The 18454-nt window shown below is 39.1% G+C and overlaps 1 protein-coding gene across 1 annotated transcript in view; it reads right to left on the minus strand.

The window, feature by feature from the left end:
- Positions 1 to 9097, minus strand: part of LOC5569342 (vacuolar protein sorting-associated protein 13D) — a 108794-nt gene extending 99697 nt beyond the window's left edge. The window contains 1 exon segment of the mRNA XM_021845922.1: positions 8576 to 9097. Coding sequence (XP_021701614.1) covers positions 8576 to 8672 — 97 coding nt within the window. The 5' untranslated portion in view covers positions 8673 to 9097.
- Between the last annotated feature and the right edge of the window lie 9357 nt (positions 9098 to 18454).

Genomic DNA, 18454 nt, shown 5'->3' on the forward strand with positions numbered 1-18454 from the left:
GCATATAACTATAATTTCAATATCCGTGAGTCTTATCATATGTGTTGCATATAACTTGTAATCCCCATTTCTGTCCCATGCTTATATTCATATGATTTTCCAATAGTGCAGAATTATATGACTTCCATATACCCTTTAACGAGAGAGTTGGCTCAGTGTGGGCCTTCACAAAGCACTACACTCAAAATAATCCAAACGTCATTGCTACGTGAAAAATCACGTAGATCATTCCAAATTCATTTTACCTCCACTTCACCTGAACAAGATAAAGATCACTAAGCCATTCATATCCATCAAACAGTGACTCGGTAATTGTTACTGAGGTTACCTATCGCATTTACGTGAAATTCACGTATGTGCCTAAGTTCATTTTGACATCTGCATATTGTACGTACATTCGGTGTTGAGCTCAAATCCTAAGATGGCGCCCGCTTGATTTTTGAAGAATTTCAGAAGCTGCTGAGCTTCAAACCCTGTGTAAGATTGATTTCAAGGTAAATACGCTTTGAATACCGAAGCATCCCTGCATTACTTCATATTTTATACCTGATTTGTAACCTCTATCAATTATAGCACGCGAAGGCTACAACAAGACAGACCAAGCTCATAAAAAATGGGAAACAAGATTCAAAATGCTCAGGTTGAATACCTATAATAATATCACAATCTTTTAAATTTGTTTATATTTTCCAGTTGGGAATTAGTTTTCTTCCAAAGCCTATTAGAAATAAGGTTGGTCTTTATTACAGCTAAATTTAATGCAAAACCATCTAGATCCTATTGAAACGCTTCGTAAAGGCTACCGGAAAATCCACGTAGCTCTTACGTGTAGCGCCGGTACGAAGTTCAAAAGTTCATGCGTTCATTCTGGGCTACCTATGATTCACGTAAGAGCTACGTGGAAAGTGCGATGGAAAAAAACCACGTATGTTTTCACGTAACAATGACGTTTGGATTATTTTGAGTGTACCCAAGCGAACGAAGCCATCGAAAAAACACTCCGAGCGCGCGAAACTGGATTGGACAGCTTGGGCCTTCGCAAAGCACTCGGTAGCTAGAGCGTTTAATTGATTTTCGATGAACTGGAGACAAACCAAATCTGATGAATACTAAGGAGTGTATCGAAAAGTAGTCGCAAACATTCAAAACGGTATATCTCAGAACATAGTTCATATTTTTAAAAGCTTTTTTCACGCAAATCTTCAACATGTCATCAAATATTGAAGCAACTAAAAAAATATTGAATAATATGCAGTCTTAATATACATACAACAAGATTTATAAACCATAGAAGATAAAATCTTGCACAAAATAACATTTTTGAAGTGTCTTCTGAAGATTCGATGATTTGTATTGAACAAAATGTATGTCAAACAAAATAGGATGATAAGCTTATTCTATCGGAAAATATGTTTACTTCACACAGCACGAAAAACGGATTTCAAAAAAATGAATTATTTCTCTAAGAAAGCTCAATTGTGGAAGACAACGATTAAAATATATGCCTAACAAAGAAAATAAAAATTAAATCTCAAAAGGGCTCGCTCTAAGCACAAAAGAGTTACAAAGGAGAGAAAGATGGGTGAAACTTACGTAAGATATTCAAAGAAACACTTATCTGAGTTCAATATCAAGTTTAGGGCCGAATATCAGCTTGGCATAGGCTACAATTTTTAAAGATGATTTGGATTTAGAAATTTATTTAAACAGTAGATTCTATTGATAATTCTACTAATGAAGTTCTCAATGAATGTAATAAGTAATTTTTCCAGGGAATCGATAAATCCAGGAATATTAGATAGATTCCTTAAAAACGGAAAGTATCCCTAAAATAAATCGTATAGTAATCTGTAATGAAACTTCTGTAGAAATTTCTGATAAACTATTGCGAGGCTATTCGATAAACTCCGTAACTTCTGAGCAAGTCTTGGAGGTTTATCCATATGAATTGCTAAGATAGTTACAGAAAAATAATTAATGCTCCAGGAAAAATCCTGGAGATTTTTTTTAAACATTGAACAGAATCCCTGAAGAAACTTGTGTAGAAATGTTCGGAATAACTGAGTATTTGCTGGCGTGAAACCTCAAATAAAATTTTGAAGGATTCATGGAGATTTTACTTGAAAAAATTACTCAAAAATTGTTTGGAAGAACTGCACTGCAGTTCTACGCATATTTGTCCCGCGGTACATAAGGTTTATATAGAACGTGGGACAAGTGTGCGTAGAAGGGCAGTGCGGGAGTAATTTCTGGAGAAACATAATAATGAATTACTGGTCGAATTCATTGAGGAATTCCTGAAAGCGTTCGTGACAAATTTCCAGTAAAATTCCTTGTAAGAATATCGGGACAATTCCGTAGATAAACCATAGATTAATAAACGAAGGAATTCATATGACAATTGCTGGAGGTATAACTGGAAAAAGTGTTGCAGGAACTACTTTATGAATTCTGGCAGCGGTTCCTGAGAAGAACCGTTAGAGAATTTCGTCAAAATTATGAATTTCTATGGGAATTTCTTGAAAGAACTTTTGGAAGATCGGTTAACTACCTACCGGAAAACTGCTGGAAACTAGAATTGGTGAAAATATTTCTGGAGGAAATCCTGGAATAGGATTTATGAAAAAATTTCAAAGCAATTCATCAAGAGGTTGGGTAGGGATAATTCTACGTATTCTTGGCAGTCTAAGCCGATGCCGCGGACATCAGCAGACAAATTACGTGTTTGTCTGTTTACATTTATGCGCTACTTATTTCTCTATCGATCAACATCGACAGATCTGTTAGACGTTTTCTGGAAACGTTTTTACAACGCTTCAAACATCTCATGTCCGTGTCGGCAGCCTCATTCTCTTCGGTAGCTTTCCCATAAGAACGGCAGGCAAATCTCTTCGGCAGCTCCAAATCAGTCGCATTTTGAGGCGCATTCATTTGAATTGATGACATCTCTGGTGAAATTATTTGTTCAGTCTCGGAAGTCTCGTCATCGGGAAGCTGACAGGACAAAGAATAATTTGAATGTTTACATTGGTGTGTTTTGATAGTCGCCGATAATAGTCGAATGGTGCCGAAGCCGTAAATTACCCTATTTCGAATTAGAATTTACTCCAAGAAAGAGAAACATAGCGACCTTAGGGACCATTTTGGCAGGAAATGAAAATTTAGAGGCCTTCCATTCAAAATAGAGTCTTGCGTTAAAATAGAGACCAAAGTCTTTAAAAAGACACCTGCTACCAGCATGCCGATAAGCCGAAATTATCCATCTCGAAAAAAAAATGATAATACTTTCACTAAAAAAGTCACCAGAAAGTATTACAGGGTGTCTACTGATTTACAAAAATGAAATTCCCTGAGATTTCCAGGTTTTCCAGGTTAAAAATAAAAACAATTCCAGGTTGTAGAAATTCTCCAAAATACATAAATGATGTGTGAATATTTAATTTCACATGACTAAAATTTTATTTAAAAAAAGTGGTTCAAAGCACTTGAACAAAAAAATAAGAGATAAATTTCTAAGTATTTTTCATTTTCATAATCAAAAATTTTATTATCAGTTTTTTCTAAACAACAACAGAAATAAAAATAAAATTTTTCGATTTTCCTATTTCCACAAAAAATATATTGATCAAATGATCTGATCCTTTAATTATCATAATCAGATATGGAGAAAATTGTCTATTCGAACTTAAGGGAAACTCCTTTTCCTTGAAATGGAATTCTGAATTATGCACATCAGCGATACACCCACAAAATTTGTCTAAAGGGCGTGTCGTATTTTTTTTAGATTTTGTCTTGCAGAAATTGGATCTAGTAGCGTTTGATCGTCTTAGAAATAGATTTCTAAATACCTATTGCCTGAAAAAAACGAACATGAACCAAAAAGAGACCATACATGAATTATGAATACAAAAAGAAACCTCATTTGAACGGACATTCCTCTAAGAATGATTTTAAGACTTTTTTGGAATCCAATGATATTACGACAAGTATTACTGCTAGTTTTACTGAGGGTTTATATTTTACTCCAACGATCTCTGCAGGAGTTTATTTTGTGATTTTTCAGGAACTTTCTACGAAATTCTTCCAGGAATTTAGTTTTGGATGCCTCCAAGGACTCAATCTGTGTGTGTGTGTGTGTGTGTGATACAATCCACCTCCCACTGGCCGGCAGTGCTTTTATGGAAGAAAATTGTATGCATGTATTTAATAATACCCTTCGATATCTTTATATCTGCAGACAATTTTAGCCCAGGAGATGAAAGGTGATAGCTCTACTGAAATTCCAACGACCCATTTCAAGAATGGCAGTAAATACACACACATTCTGAGGTCATTTTCATTTACAGTAAGCCCCGCATAAAAACATCCAGATATCAAATGGATATATGCAATGTTTTTACACTTCCCGAATCGAAAATTATATTTTCGACCCTGGCACGTATTTAGTTTGAATTGGTAATAAGTGAGTAAAGTAAACAATAATAAAGAACGATTTTACCAGGATGTGAAGCAGTTTTTCTCCGTCGCCGCACTGAGGTTTCCGTAAAATACTATACACTTTTTCACCGCACTCCACGCGTAACACGTTCGATCCTGACCGCATCACCCGCCCCGCAGGAGCAAGTGTCGTAGTCAAAGGATCACACACTACTGAACCGATCCGCGAGTCACGCCACTTTTTTTTTCCCTGCACTTCGCGCGTAACACGTTCGATCCTGACCGCATCACCCGCCCCCGCAGGAGCAAGCGTCGCAGTCAAAGGATCACACACTACTGCAAAACAGGGGAAAAAATTCTCCGACAACGAAAATACGCGCGAATCCGTCAGCAAAATCAATCGGACGACGCAAAACCGAACTGTCCTGCTTGGGCTTCACGAAGCACTACCCAGCAAGGCGCTCCAAAACAGGAAAAAAAAAATTCTCCGGCAACGAAAATACGCGCGAATCCGTCAGGAAAATCAATCGGACGACGCAAAACCGAACTGTCCTGCTTGGGCTTCACGAAGCACTACCCAGCAAGGCACTCCAAAACAGGAAAAAAAATATTCTCCGGCAACGAAAATACGCGCGAATCCGTCAGGAAAATCAATCGGACGACGCAAAACCGAACTGTCCTGCTTGGGCTTCACGAAGCACTACCCAGCAAGACGCTCCAAAACAGGGGCAAAAAATTCTCCGGCAACGAAAATACGCGCGAATCCGTCATGCAAAATCAATCGGACGACGCAAAACCGAACTGTCCTGCTTGGGCTTCACGAAGCACTACCCAGCAAGACGCTCCAAAACAGGGGCAAAAAATTCTCCGGCAACGAAAATACGCGCGAATCCGTCATGCAAAATCAATCGGACGACGCAAAACCGAACTGTCCTGCTTGGGCTTCACGAAGCACTACCCAGCAAGACGCTCCAAAACAGGGGCAAAAAATTCTCCGGCAACGAAAATACGCGCGAATCCGTCATGCAAAATCAATCGGACGACGCAAAACCGAACTCATGCCTCCAAGGACTCAATCTGGAGTTTTTCTGGGGATAACTACTTCGGAGATTCCATCAAAGGCCGTTGGAGAAATTTACAAACGAAGTCTCATGTTCCCCAGAAATATATCCATTATTTTTTCCATTTCCTTAGGACTTTCTCCAACATTCCCGTTTAGAGCATCTCCAAAATTCAAAATTCATTTAGAAATTCCTGTTATTTTTTTTTATTTCTCAAAGAAATCTCAAAAAAAAAAATCTAATCATTTTTCCAGAATTTTCTTCAGGGAAATGTCAAGGATTTAATTGAGATTTGTTTGGAGGAAATTTTGAAAAGAAATCCGCGTGGAATTCCTGTGAGTACTAAGTATGCCTCGATGAATTCTCACAATGCATTGCAATGATCTCTGAAAAAAAACTCCAGTATTCTTGATAAAATTCTTCTCAGGACTTTCTTGATAAAATGCTAATATAATCGAAAAACAAATCGAATCTCTGTATAATTTACTACAAGACTTTATGGAGAAATTCAGAGAGACTTCCTGGAGAAATTTAAGTATGAATAATTAGAAAAATACTTGTAAGAATGACTGTAGTAATAATTGATGTGGAACCTTGAATGAAGTTTTGAAGAATCCATGGAGTTTGGAAATATTATTTGAAAAATTATTAAGCAAATGTTTGCACCACAGTAATGATATTTTGATGAAATGCTATAGAAATTCTGGAGAATTTCTGGAGGAACTTAATGAGGAACCCCAGATCAAATTTTTTGATCAATTCTTGGAAACATTCACAAGAGATTTCATCGAATAATGCCTGATGGAAGCCATTTTGAGCAATTTCCGAAAGGAATCGTGGCTGAATAGAATATATATGAAAATCGGCGTAATCGAAACTATGAATTAACCTTTGTGGAAGAACTTCATTCGGATATGTGGTAAATCTCATAGAAGTAATAACTGGAAAAAATGATGAATTAATCAGTGGAGAAACATTTGAAGGAAATCCTGGGATAATCACTGTCATTTTTTTTTCAGAGTGATCTATGTGAAAATTACTGGAGGTAATAGTGTTGCAGTACTCTACGATTTTCTTGACATAATTTGTGAAGGGATTCATTTGAGTATCCCTTGAAAAATTACTGGTAGCATCCCTTGAGAAGTTCATTAAAGGTATTCCAGAAAGAATCACTAGAATACCTGAATCATTCCTTGAAATTTCCTCCAGAACTTGCGGAATAGTCGAAAAACATTTTTGTAAACAAATTAGAATGCTTTCGGCCAAGTGTTTCATATGCCATACCTTGTATTACCGATTCAAAATAATTTCCCTGATTATGGCCGAAATTCCTTGAGAATTCCAGTTTTTATCAGGTTGAATAAAATTCCCTGATGATTCCAGGTTTTTCCAGGTAGTAAACACTCTGTATTAAGGCATTACCTAGGAAGTTCTTACAGGAATATTATGGAAATTCTTCGAAATATATTCCTCGGAGAAAAAGTTTCTTCGTGATGTTTTCCAGGTCTCCCTCTACGGCTTCCATTGAAAATTCCTTCCGAGTATTTTCCGGCAACACCTGCTGTGGAGTTTCTTCAGCATTCATCCAATAATTTCTCCTTAGATTCGCCCTTAAATACCTGTAAGGATTCTAACGTAAATACCTCAAGGGTTCAAGCAGCCTTCAGAAATCATTTCATAAATTCTGTAAATTTTGCCAGCAGTAGTGTTCTTCAATCTTGTATTTCTCGTAAGAATGAAACACTGAGAATTCTCTTAATAATAATTTCAGGGATTCCATCAGGATTTTTTTAAGATTGCTTAAATAGTTCTTCCAGGAATTTTCTCGGAAAATCTTCCACGAATTTATACGGATGTTCCTCTAGTAATTCCTGTACGGAAAGGATTTCTTGAGGAATTGTATTTTTTTTTTCAAGGGATTCCTCCACTACACTTTTTTATATTAAACTTTGATTCCTCCATTTTTTTCTTCAGCAGGCTTCTCTTCAAAGATTTCTCTACGGATTTTCCTTTTTTTATGAATTGTTTCACAAATTTATCAAAGAAGTTCAATTTGTTTATGTTCACAAAAAATTTCGAAACGTTTGCTCTAAACTTCAACCAGACACTTAATTACCGTCTTACATGGGGGATAGCTTCCCTCCCCGCCGATTACGCCGCCGCGACCATCGCCGAAATTTGTGAACGGCGTGACGCCGATGACGGTACAAAAACGTCGAATGAAACGGCTTATCATGTTCTTATATTTTTTTGTAGGAAATAATAGAAAATAACCCAGTTTTTGAACGCGAGCTGATTATATGCTAAATTTAAGCGATGTACACGGCGAAAAAAGAGGTTAAAAAGGTGATTAATTTCAAAACAGTTTTGGAAAGCAAGTTGTGATTCTTAATTAATTTTCTCAAAACCGTATGAAAGTTACTTACGTCGATTTGAAAAAGTAATCGAGAATTAATATCTGTGAAACGTTATTGTCTTACTGCTTCAGTTTGAGGAGCTAATCCGGATCATAATTTTCAATCAGCAGATCCTAAAAAGAGGTGACTTTGGTGACCATTATTTTCAGAGAAAAGTGGCTTAATTGAGTTTTGTTGCAAATAGTTTCTTCTCAGTCGAGATGAGCCAGCCTCGGGCTGCAAATCTCGTTAATAAAGATAATAATAATAATAATAATAATTCTTCTCAGTGACCAAGTCACTTAAAAGTTACCCGCTACTAACCCTGCGTCAGGAGCATTATGCGATTATGGACCCATAGCGCTCAAAAAGGAACTTACTCGCTAGTCTAGTGCTGAGTAAGCGATCTACGTCGTGATTGTGCACCTTGTCCGTGCCAGTCGATTCGAAGATTGAATTCAATGTGCGCCGTAGTCTATTTGCTCCGTCGCTCAATTCAATGGCTATGATGTCATTCATTGCCAAGACACATAAATACTACAAGGCAAAAATCAACCACTTTACCCGAATGAAGATGCAGAAAGTGTCTTGTTATTACTTGAAGGAGAACCTTCAATGTGTTCAAAGGGCCAGGACCAGAACCTAGCCCTACACACCTGTATTAGCCTATAAGGTACCTACCAGAAAGCAGCGCAATTGTCAGCTGGGCTGTGTTCAGATTTTCCACATATTTTCCAAGATAGTTATTCAGCACCCAGGCAATCAGCTCCCGCAACATTATCCTCTTTCAGTAGCATCTATGGCCACAATCCGATGGACACGACGATCTCTCCGATCCCTTCTAATTGGTCCCCTGGATTATTCCCCCTGAATTCACAAAACTTGGCACCGTTTATGCAATCAATCTGCTCGCGCGTGGTGAAATCACTCCTCTTTCTGCGAGGGGTTCTTCTTTTGTGTGCCTCCCCTGGAAGGTGCCGTCAATTATTTCCGCAAATCACTTTTCCACAACCGAATTTCACACTTCCCGCAACGAAACGACGCGATTTGGGCGGGTGGCCACCCGCTATACCGGAATCACCGCCGAAATTTGGATTTCCGAGCAAATTTTCTGATATATTACGCGTTTTCAACACACTTCGAATCACTAGACTTTTTTATGTTGCAGCGCTCGCGATGATGGTCTGTGAAAAACTGAACGTAAACCACGGGTTAGGTGCGAAGAGTGTGTGTGTCGGAGGCGAAAGTGCATCGAAGTGTTGGTGAGATGATCGAACGGTTGACAGTTGACGGTAAACAGCTGATTGGCAGGGCTGCCAGAATGGGATAAATGGTTTGTTTACAATTCAGCGTGACGCTTGAGTGACGTTTAGGTCACGATGTGTAGTGCTAAAATAGTACTAAATAAAAATCAAATGGCGTCTTTCGAAAAGGGCCAACACCAGATCGTTCAATTTGAGAAAATTCGATGGGAGTAATTTGCTCATGCCCATTTACAAATTTGGGGTGTCTTCAAAATGTTACAGCACATTAAAAATGAAAAAAAAAAAAATATAAATCGGCTTCAGTTTTAGTCCTCAGGGGTTTTGAAGAATAAACGTCGTCTTGAATGAACAGAATTTGTATCCGTGCTGAACCTACTCGGTTTCCACTTTTAAAACGTTTAGTTTTCGGATTTACACAACGTCATAATTTGTCTTTGGTCTTTGGGGAACGATCATTGAACGTCCGCTTGTGCTAGTTTGTTTTTTTTATCACGCGCCGAAATTTAACAGTTTCCCGTGAAATATATATCGTATTTACCTGCGTTTAGTTTACTGCCATAAAATACTGTGCCGTGCTCTTCGTCAAGTTGATAAATTCCACATATCCTGTGTTAAAACCAAGGAAAGTTCGATAATATTATCGCCTCACGTCGCGCCGTTGATAGTTGTTTTGCTTTCGCTTTGTTTTCACCACTGGTCTCTCTGTGCACTTTTTGGACTACCGTACTTTACTAGAATAATAAAGTCACAGACAAACAGACAGTAACTCCAAACCATGTCTGATGCTTGTGATCAATGTGCTAAGCCGGTCAAATCCGATGACGAGTTTATTACTTGTATGGCTTTTTGTGAACGAATGGTACATATTAGGTGCTCGGTTACGAAGCTCAACAAACCGTTTGTGAAAATCATTCATGAAAGCCCAAATCTGATTTGGATGTGCGACGAGTGCGCGAAATTGATGAAAATCGCTAGATTTAAATCTGCCGTCTCTTCGTTCGGTGAGGCCTTCCAATCCATTACCGAAAAACAAGAATCTGTACACGCAGAGATTAGAAAGGAACTTGCAAAACAAGGCCAAATTGCTCTGTTGTCTAAGCGTATGACTCCATCGTCCGCCTTCTTGCGTGAATCTGGTTCGTTTTCTCGACAACCGCCCTCAAAAAGACGCCGTGATGAAGAGATCAACTTTAACCCGACTGCTTCAAAACCGCTGCTAGGTGGCACAAAAGAAACAACTACCGCCAGCATACTTACTGTCTCCGAACCGGTTGAGTTGTTCTGGCTGTATCTTTCTCGTGTCCATCCGAGTGTCAAACCGGAAGACATAGAAAAGTTGGCTAAAGAATGTTTGGAGAGTGAAGATCCTGTCAAGGCGATTCCACTCGTAAAACGTGGAATTGACGCTAGCCGCTTAAACTTCATTTCCTACAAGATTGGCATTGATCATAAACTCCGTCAGACTGCACTGAGCCCTGACACGTGGCCAAAAGGAATTTTGTTCCGCGAGTTCGAAGATCTAAGTGCAAAAAACTCTTGGTTACCCCGATTGAATACGCCTACAGTTATGGTGTCGCCCGAATTGGGAGCATCACAGTTTTCCACTCCCTCAACCGGAGTCAATCTAGCCGGGTAATTTCGAATAATGCGCATCGGAGCAACGTGATTGAACGTGTCAACAGTTCCTGTAATCCAGAACGCTTTGCCTGCCGCCTTAAGGGAGCCCTCGATCCACTCGACACAGTCGCGCATGCTGGTTCCTGTCATCGAAGTCGTTCTGGACCTGTTGTCGAGACTGGTGACAGGGTCTCCCAACCTTCTTTCTCAGGCAAGTACATATCCATTAGTTCCAATTCTTCGCCTGATCAGCCTCCGTATTCCAGCACTCCTTCTAATGCTGTCCAGCATAACAGCAACGACATTGGAGTACTCACCATTAGACAATCTCAGCTTGAAACAATCAATGTTCAACTAACACCGAGGCCTCCAAGACTCCAAGGAAAACGCATTTATCCATCTACTGTACTACCAGGACGCACTGCAGATTGCACTTTGGAAGTCTCTGGATCCTCTAGCTCAGTCGTGCCTTTTCCAGCCAGCGTTCATCACAGTCGTCCTGGTCCTGATGCTAGATGTGGTTCAGAGATCTTCCAGACTCCTTTGTCAGGCAAGTTGTTACATCAAGTTGTCGCTTCTTCGAACCCTGATGCCGATCCGTATTTCAGCACTTTGGATACGCTTACTGGAAACCCGGAACGCACCTTAGAAAGCCCTATGGAAGTCCTCAATCCCTCCGACGCAGTCGTGCCTCCTGCTGCCTTCGTTCATCATAGTCGTTCCGGCCCTGCTGTCGGAAGTGGAGAGAGGGTCTTCCAACAACCTAACAACGGCGAGTATTTTAGTATTGTGAATCCTCAGTCTTTGCCTGATGCACAAATGCCTTCCAGACATATCGGCGTCCCAGCAGTGCAGCGCAACCAAGATATACTAATGTATTACCAGAACGTTGGCGGGATGAACTCATGTGTTGACGACTACCGCTTGGCTGTATCGGATACGTGCTACGATATCATCGTTCTAACCGAAACGTGGCTTGACTCTCGAACGCTGTCCAGTCAGGTGCTTGGGATCGATTATGAAGTGTTCCGTTGCGATCGAAATCCTAGCAATAGCAGAAAATCTACAGGAGGTGGAGTACTTGTGGCTGTTCGTCACGGTTTAAAAGCAAAGGCAGTTGAAAAGGATCTGTGGAGTTGCCTGGAACAAGTTTGGGTATCCGTCGAGCTAGGTGATCGTACCTTATTCTTGTGTGCCTTGTACATCGCGCCTGACCGAGTTCGCGATAACGAGCTAATACAAGCACATTGCGACTCAGTTTTTACTTTAATGGAAACTGCTAATCCTGTTGACGACATCTTTATTCTGGGTGATTTCAATCTAGCTGGCATTTCGTGGAAACGCTCGGACAACGGCTTCCTCTATCCGGATCCTGTACGATCGTCACTGCATGCTTGCGCAGCTAATCTCCTCGATAATTACAGCACTGCCACGTTGGCACAAATCAACCATATCGTCAACGAAAACAATCGAAGTTTGGATCTTTGCTTCGTTTGCTTGCAAGATAAAGCTCCAATAATTGAGGCAGCACCTTGCGAGCTGGTGAAAGTAGTCCCTCATCATCCTCCGTTGATCATCACCGTTGATAATAACCACTTTCACGATTTTAACAACCGCCCCGCTACCGTGTCGTACGATTACGCGAAAGCTGATCATCGTAGCATCGCAGATGTGTTAGCCACCATCCACTGGGAGAGCATTCTTGATCACAACGACATCGAAGTAGCTGCGCAAACTTTTGCACATGTATTGTCATACATCATTGACAGGCACGTTCCGAAAAGAGCACACCACTATGCCTCCCGACCTCCTTGGCAAACCAGTGAACTGCGGAAGTTGAAGTCGGTCAAGCGAGCGGCTCTAAGGAAGTTCACTAAGTACCGAACACCTTCATCGCGCTGTTACTATCTAAGGTCGAACTACGAGTATCAGCGAGTCAGTCGTCATTGGCCGACACCTTATTCTGTCGATTCTTGCATAAATTTCCTACATCAATTCACTTCACGTGGAAAATGATGTTTCTTTCCAACTGCGTACTGCGTTTTGCTGGACAAGTCTTTGCCTGAATTTCCCACTGATCAAGATACACTCAGGCTAATGGACTATCGAAATACATAAGAATTCCTCATGAAAATTCGCCACAAGGAATCGGGTTGAAATTCATAAATTTGCCTTATGAAACCAAAATTTGAAAACAAAAAATGTTTACGTGGCAACCTGGAATCGAACCAAGAACCTTGCGATCGAAAGGCCCGTATGTATACCATGCGCCCATCGATGCCTTGATGTGCAGTGATGCTGGAACTGTACATAAAGCGCTCGCATTGCAATAATCGTTCCACTTTTCATAAGGCAAAATGTATGAATTCTCTGTCCAGTTCGCTGCGTGTAGGTCATAAAACTACATTTCAGCAGGAAACTGCCCAAGTAATCAATAAGCCGTAAAGATTGGCACCAAGTCGGTCCTATAGTCGAACAAAAGACATGGCTTACAGGGCTAATAGGAACTATATCATGATTTAGGGCTGTTGGAAAGCCACTTTTGGCGAAATATTTGGTTGATATTCGGAGCGAGAGATGTCAAAATTTGAACATTTCGAGAACACTTCCCGCATAATCATGAACCATATCGGTACTATTTCCCCTACCATCCACAACAATTTGCGACAATAACTGGACCACTATGTATAACATGCAAATTAACAATATGTCAACCGTACGACAAACGTGTTTGACAATTTTGTGAATAGTGAATGGGAAAATAACAATGTGGGGAATGGGCGGTTAAGTTATGAAACTATATAAATATGGCGATTTTCACGAACAAAATTTTTTCATGAATAGTTTGTCAAACGGTAGATAAACCGTCCATTTTTTGACAAATATATTTTAAGCCAAATGGTAGAGAGATATTAAAACCATAAATATTCAATAAAAACGAATGATGTTGTGTGTAAACGGTTTTTGGTGAGAAATGATTATTTTACTGTATGTGGTATTGTTCCTTTTGATTTAAACCATAAAATAGAAATGATACATTTTCAGCATCTACAGCAGAGTTACAAATCGTATGATGAATAAAATAGCTTCTATAAAACATTCATACGAGTCGTAACTTTGCTGAAGATACCTATTATTGACCGTTCAGTTCTTAACTGTTCACGACCGTTTGAAACAGTCGTCGTTCTAAACGGTCGGTGAAACAGTCGCTGTCAGATTTGGCAGCAACAACGAGCGAGAAGATTTTCGCACGCAAACTAGTTCCCCTACTCTTTCAAGTAGAGCAACAAGGACAGCAGAGTGGGCGTCGAGTCAGATTTCCAAAACAGCTGTTGTTGACACTCGGTTGCCAGCTGCACGGCTCGGAAAATGAGGGGTGGTTGGATGGAATGTTTATCATAGTATGTTTCACTAAACAAAATTCAACTTGTGATAAATGTTTCTAATGCTCAAAATACAGGTTCAATGAAATTCAATAAGTGGCAATAGTTTATTGCGCGTAAGGTATGTATAGTTATCCTAATTATGTGTTTCAACAACATTGCCAACATTGTTTCATCTGGATGGAATACATTGAGATTCCCCTCGATTTCCGACGACTGTTTTGAACAGTCTTCTAAATAGACGGGATTATCCAACATTGAAGTGGATATACAATATAAGAAATAAAGATCACATTTTGTAGGAAATAGTGAAATAAGGAAATATATGCAAAAATATTACTTTCCCAAGTATAAAATCCCATGGACTGTACTTTTAATAAACTTATTTTATTACGGTTCTTTAGAAAATTTTCCGTTCTGCGGTAGCCGCTAAGTTCTACCGCAGCTGTCAAAGTTCTACCGCAGGCTTGAGGATCATTGTATCATTGAACGAAACCGTCTAATCAAAGTGTGCTAACAGAGTCCAACGCTTTGACAAACTGCCGTAAACAACAGTCATCAGCGTGGTTTCCAAGGTATCATCGCAGCCGATCGATCATGCTTTGTGCAAATCAATAATGTTTCAGCTGCGGTAGCTTTCTGTTCAACCGTAGAACGGAAAGTTATCTCTAAAATTGCAATATTATTTCACATTAGGAAAAGGTTCAGTTGCTACTTCACCACTTCTAAATTTTTCTCACACATAAATTTTCAGGCGTTAAAGAATATTTTCCAATGGGTTCCAATTTGCCAACATTTTAGCTTCCGCTTAACGGGTCCCAGCGTCTCAGAACCCAGCCATTTTGCTGAAAGGGCTCGGCCAGTTCAACAGCAGATCGTGTCAATTCCATCGATGATTCCATTACATTTAGATTATTCAGATCAATTACTTACCGGCGCTACTGTTGCTGGACATTTCACACTGATTCGTGCTGATTTTATAAACTATTTTTCCCAAAAACAAATCCGCCAAATGGATTTTACTTTTTTTCATATTTAGATAGAGCGAAAACAAACACTAGTAAAACATCACATCAGCAATGTAGGTCTTCGATTTTTGTTTTCAAAATATGTTTGCACACAATTTGTTAAAAAAGTATAAAAAATCCATTCACAAATTTCATAACCCTGAAGGGGGTGGGTGGGTGTCCTTAAGATGTTACAGCTCATACAATATTCGAAAAATATTCATACAAAATGCGCTACGAGGGGTTGGGTGGGTGTCAAAAATGAACATTTTTGGTGTTATCAAATTGGTGAATAAACCCAAAGAACCAGCAAACGGTAGTGTTTCAAGATTAAATTGGATTTTTTCAAACTTTTTATAAAGCTTACGCTGTTGTGAGAAAATTTTAAGAGTGGATTAAGTTCGCTTATGAACCTGTTCACGAATACTTTTGCGGGTGACTGTTTGCCAAACTGTAATGAAAAGGTAAAATACAGTAAAATGCATATATGTGCAAGTGTGTTGCGTACAAACTATTTTACGGACGGTAATTTTATACTGCCACTATTTCCTACGAGTTTTATGTTTCAAAATATTTAACAATTTCTGAACATTATTATATACTGTTACCAGGCATTGCAGATTTCGCTCTCATTTGAGTATGAAGCACGATCAAAGCAAGCAAAGAAAAACATCCCATCTGTTGCGGTCCACGATCGTCATTATATCGCAAGGTGTAACAAGTCTGATAAATGGAAGCAGCGAGCAAGAGCCCCAAAGAGAGAGCGAAGATAAAATCATTTTTTCTCGCTTTTTACCGTTGCGGATAGGTGTTTTTCTTTACTGGCACGATACACAATCCACGAAATTCCAATAGCAATAGTGTCCCCAGGCTTGGCTACTATCCTCCCTATCTGATCAAAGTTGTAGTAGACTACGATAAACAGTCTCTCATAATGTGCAGCATGTTATGATAGTTACAGAGAGCGATACGTGAGAGATTCTCTCAATTTTCTCAGGATTCAATCCCTGACTGTTACTGTTTGCTGTGGATTATGAAAACCATTATAATTAGTCTAGAGCTTTGGAACTCCAATTGTCCAACAAAAAGGCCACTTAGAATTTTATTGTTTGGAAAATACGACGAATTGTATTTTTCTATACGGGCTACCCACCCCTTTCAGCGTTGTGAAATTTGTGAACAGTCCCTTGTCACCTTCATTTTCGAAAGAGAGAATCAATGGAGAGAAACAATCGATCACGCCCTTATTGAAGCACATGCTTGAAATCTTGCGTAACAATTCTAAAGGGCCAATGATCAAATTGTTAACAAACCGGGTTTTGATACCATTCGATAGCATCTCCCAACACCCACAAACTATGCAAACATTGTCAACACAATCATAAACATTACCGTTGTAAACTCGATTTTCAAAACGGCCAATAACCATTTTTTTTTCAAATCATTCATTTGCCCCCTGCTTGAAACGGCCAATTATCGGTTCTCACTCCATCAAACGGGCCTACAATCGAAAAATTTCGCAAACTGTCATTGGCCTTAGCATGGTGAGAGGCCAATGACTCTCTCTTGTTCATTCATTGAAAACCGAAATGGCCTTGTTGCGTGAGAAATGTTTTGTGAACCCCTGTACTTTTTCGGACTATTTATGTTGTGTTCTTCGGTTTTGTTTTGCACCCGTGCTGTCAAAGTAAATTAAAACAAGCAACAGCACGGATGTAAAGCACCGAAGTTGTGACTATATAATATATTAAATGTTAGAATTAAGACTAAATGTTCAATCAATGGATCATTAAAATAATTAAAACAGCCGCTATGGAAAGCATAGATAGCGCCGCCGTAGCCTTGTGTGTTTGACAGAACAGCAATGCTGTAACAATGTTAAATCCCATATAGAGTGGCGCTTTTGTTTTGATGCGGCGAGCACTAACAAAAAAGACCTTCAATGATCCATTGTAGCTTTACAGCATAAGCTAAACGAAATGCATTTGCGCTATAATGCGCAACATGTTGAAAACACTAGCGTTGGACACCGGCCTTTTAGCAAGGCAATAATTGCTAAAAGGCCGGTGTCCAACGCTAGTGTTTTCAACATGTTGCGCATTATAGCGCAGTCTAAATTTGAATCATTATATCAATAAGATTTTATAGTACCCCTAGAAAACGTACAACGCGATACACTATTGTATTGCTAAGAGCAGCTGAACCGCTGAACCATAGTCAGTAGATATAATGTATAGCTGTAGTGAGGAGGTGTCTGCAGGAAACAGCAATGTATCCCCAATAATATTACCGAATTTGTAAGTGATCATAAGATACTTAAAATCCTTATTTTAATAAGCTTTGTAGCTGATCAGAAACAATTTGAGATGTTTCACTTTCTGCTGAAAGACTCGGTATTCTCTGGGGTGCTTCCTCCAGCGGCAACAGCCTAGCCTTGAGCCAAGCATACTAATAAAATTCTATTTTGGCCAATAAAAAAGGCCCATGCCTTTTTGAAAATCAAAAATGGGCCATGCATTTAAACTCATCCTTTTTCCACATTTTTGTCAGTTTTCAGAATAAAATCGATTATTAGCGTGTAGTAATAATAAATCGTCACTCAACTAGCAAGAAATCACATTGATTGACTTTAATACTGAGAAATAGGAATTGAAAATGTGGTGAATAATATTATTCAAATCGAATTTCAATCGAGAGTCAACGATCTGAGGATTGGTCCTTTTGAATTGTTACGCGAGAAATATCGATTACTTTTTCAAATCGAAGTAAGTAACTTTCATATGGTTTTGAGAAAGTTAATTAAGAAGAATCACAACCTTTCTTCTAAAACTGTTTTAAAATGAATCCCTTTTTCAACATTTTTTACCGTGTACATCGCTTAAATTTTTCATGCAATCAGCTCGCGTTTAAACATTAGGTAGTTCCTATCATTTCCCACAAAAATTGTATGATAAAATGATAAGCCGTTTCAATCAGTTACTTACTGTACCAGTGTAAAATCGACTCAAGTAGTCTCCCATACAACGGTGCGGTGAAAGTAGCGGTTAGGTTGTGAAAGTGGAGAATCTTACTTTCGTCGTTTTGTAAATCCGGAAATTAAACGTTCTAAACATGTAAAATCGAGTTGGTTTAAAGCGGAACGTGTAGAATTTCGTCTGCGAAACACGTAGGATTGATAAAGTAAGTTTGTTAACTTTTCTGACTTGAGTCTGTTTGAATAAGTCTTCGAGAAATGTTTCTTGGGCTGTACTAAAAACTTTCAAATTCATTACAAAATCTTTTGCACCG

Source organism: Aedes aegypti, chromosome 2, assembly GCF_002204515.2.
Source record: "Aedes aegypti strain LVP_AGWG chromosome 2, AaegL5.0 Primary Assembly, whole genome shotgun sequence".
Classification (NCBI taxonomy): domain Eukaryota; kingdom Metazoa; phylum Arthropoda; class Insecta; order Diptera; family Culicidae; genus Aedes; species Aedes aegypti.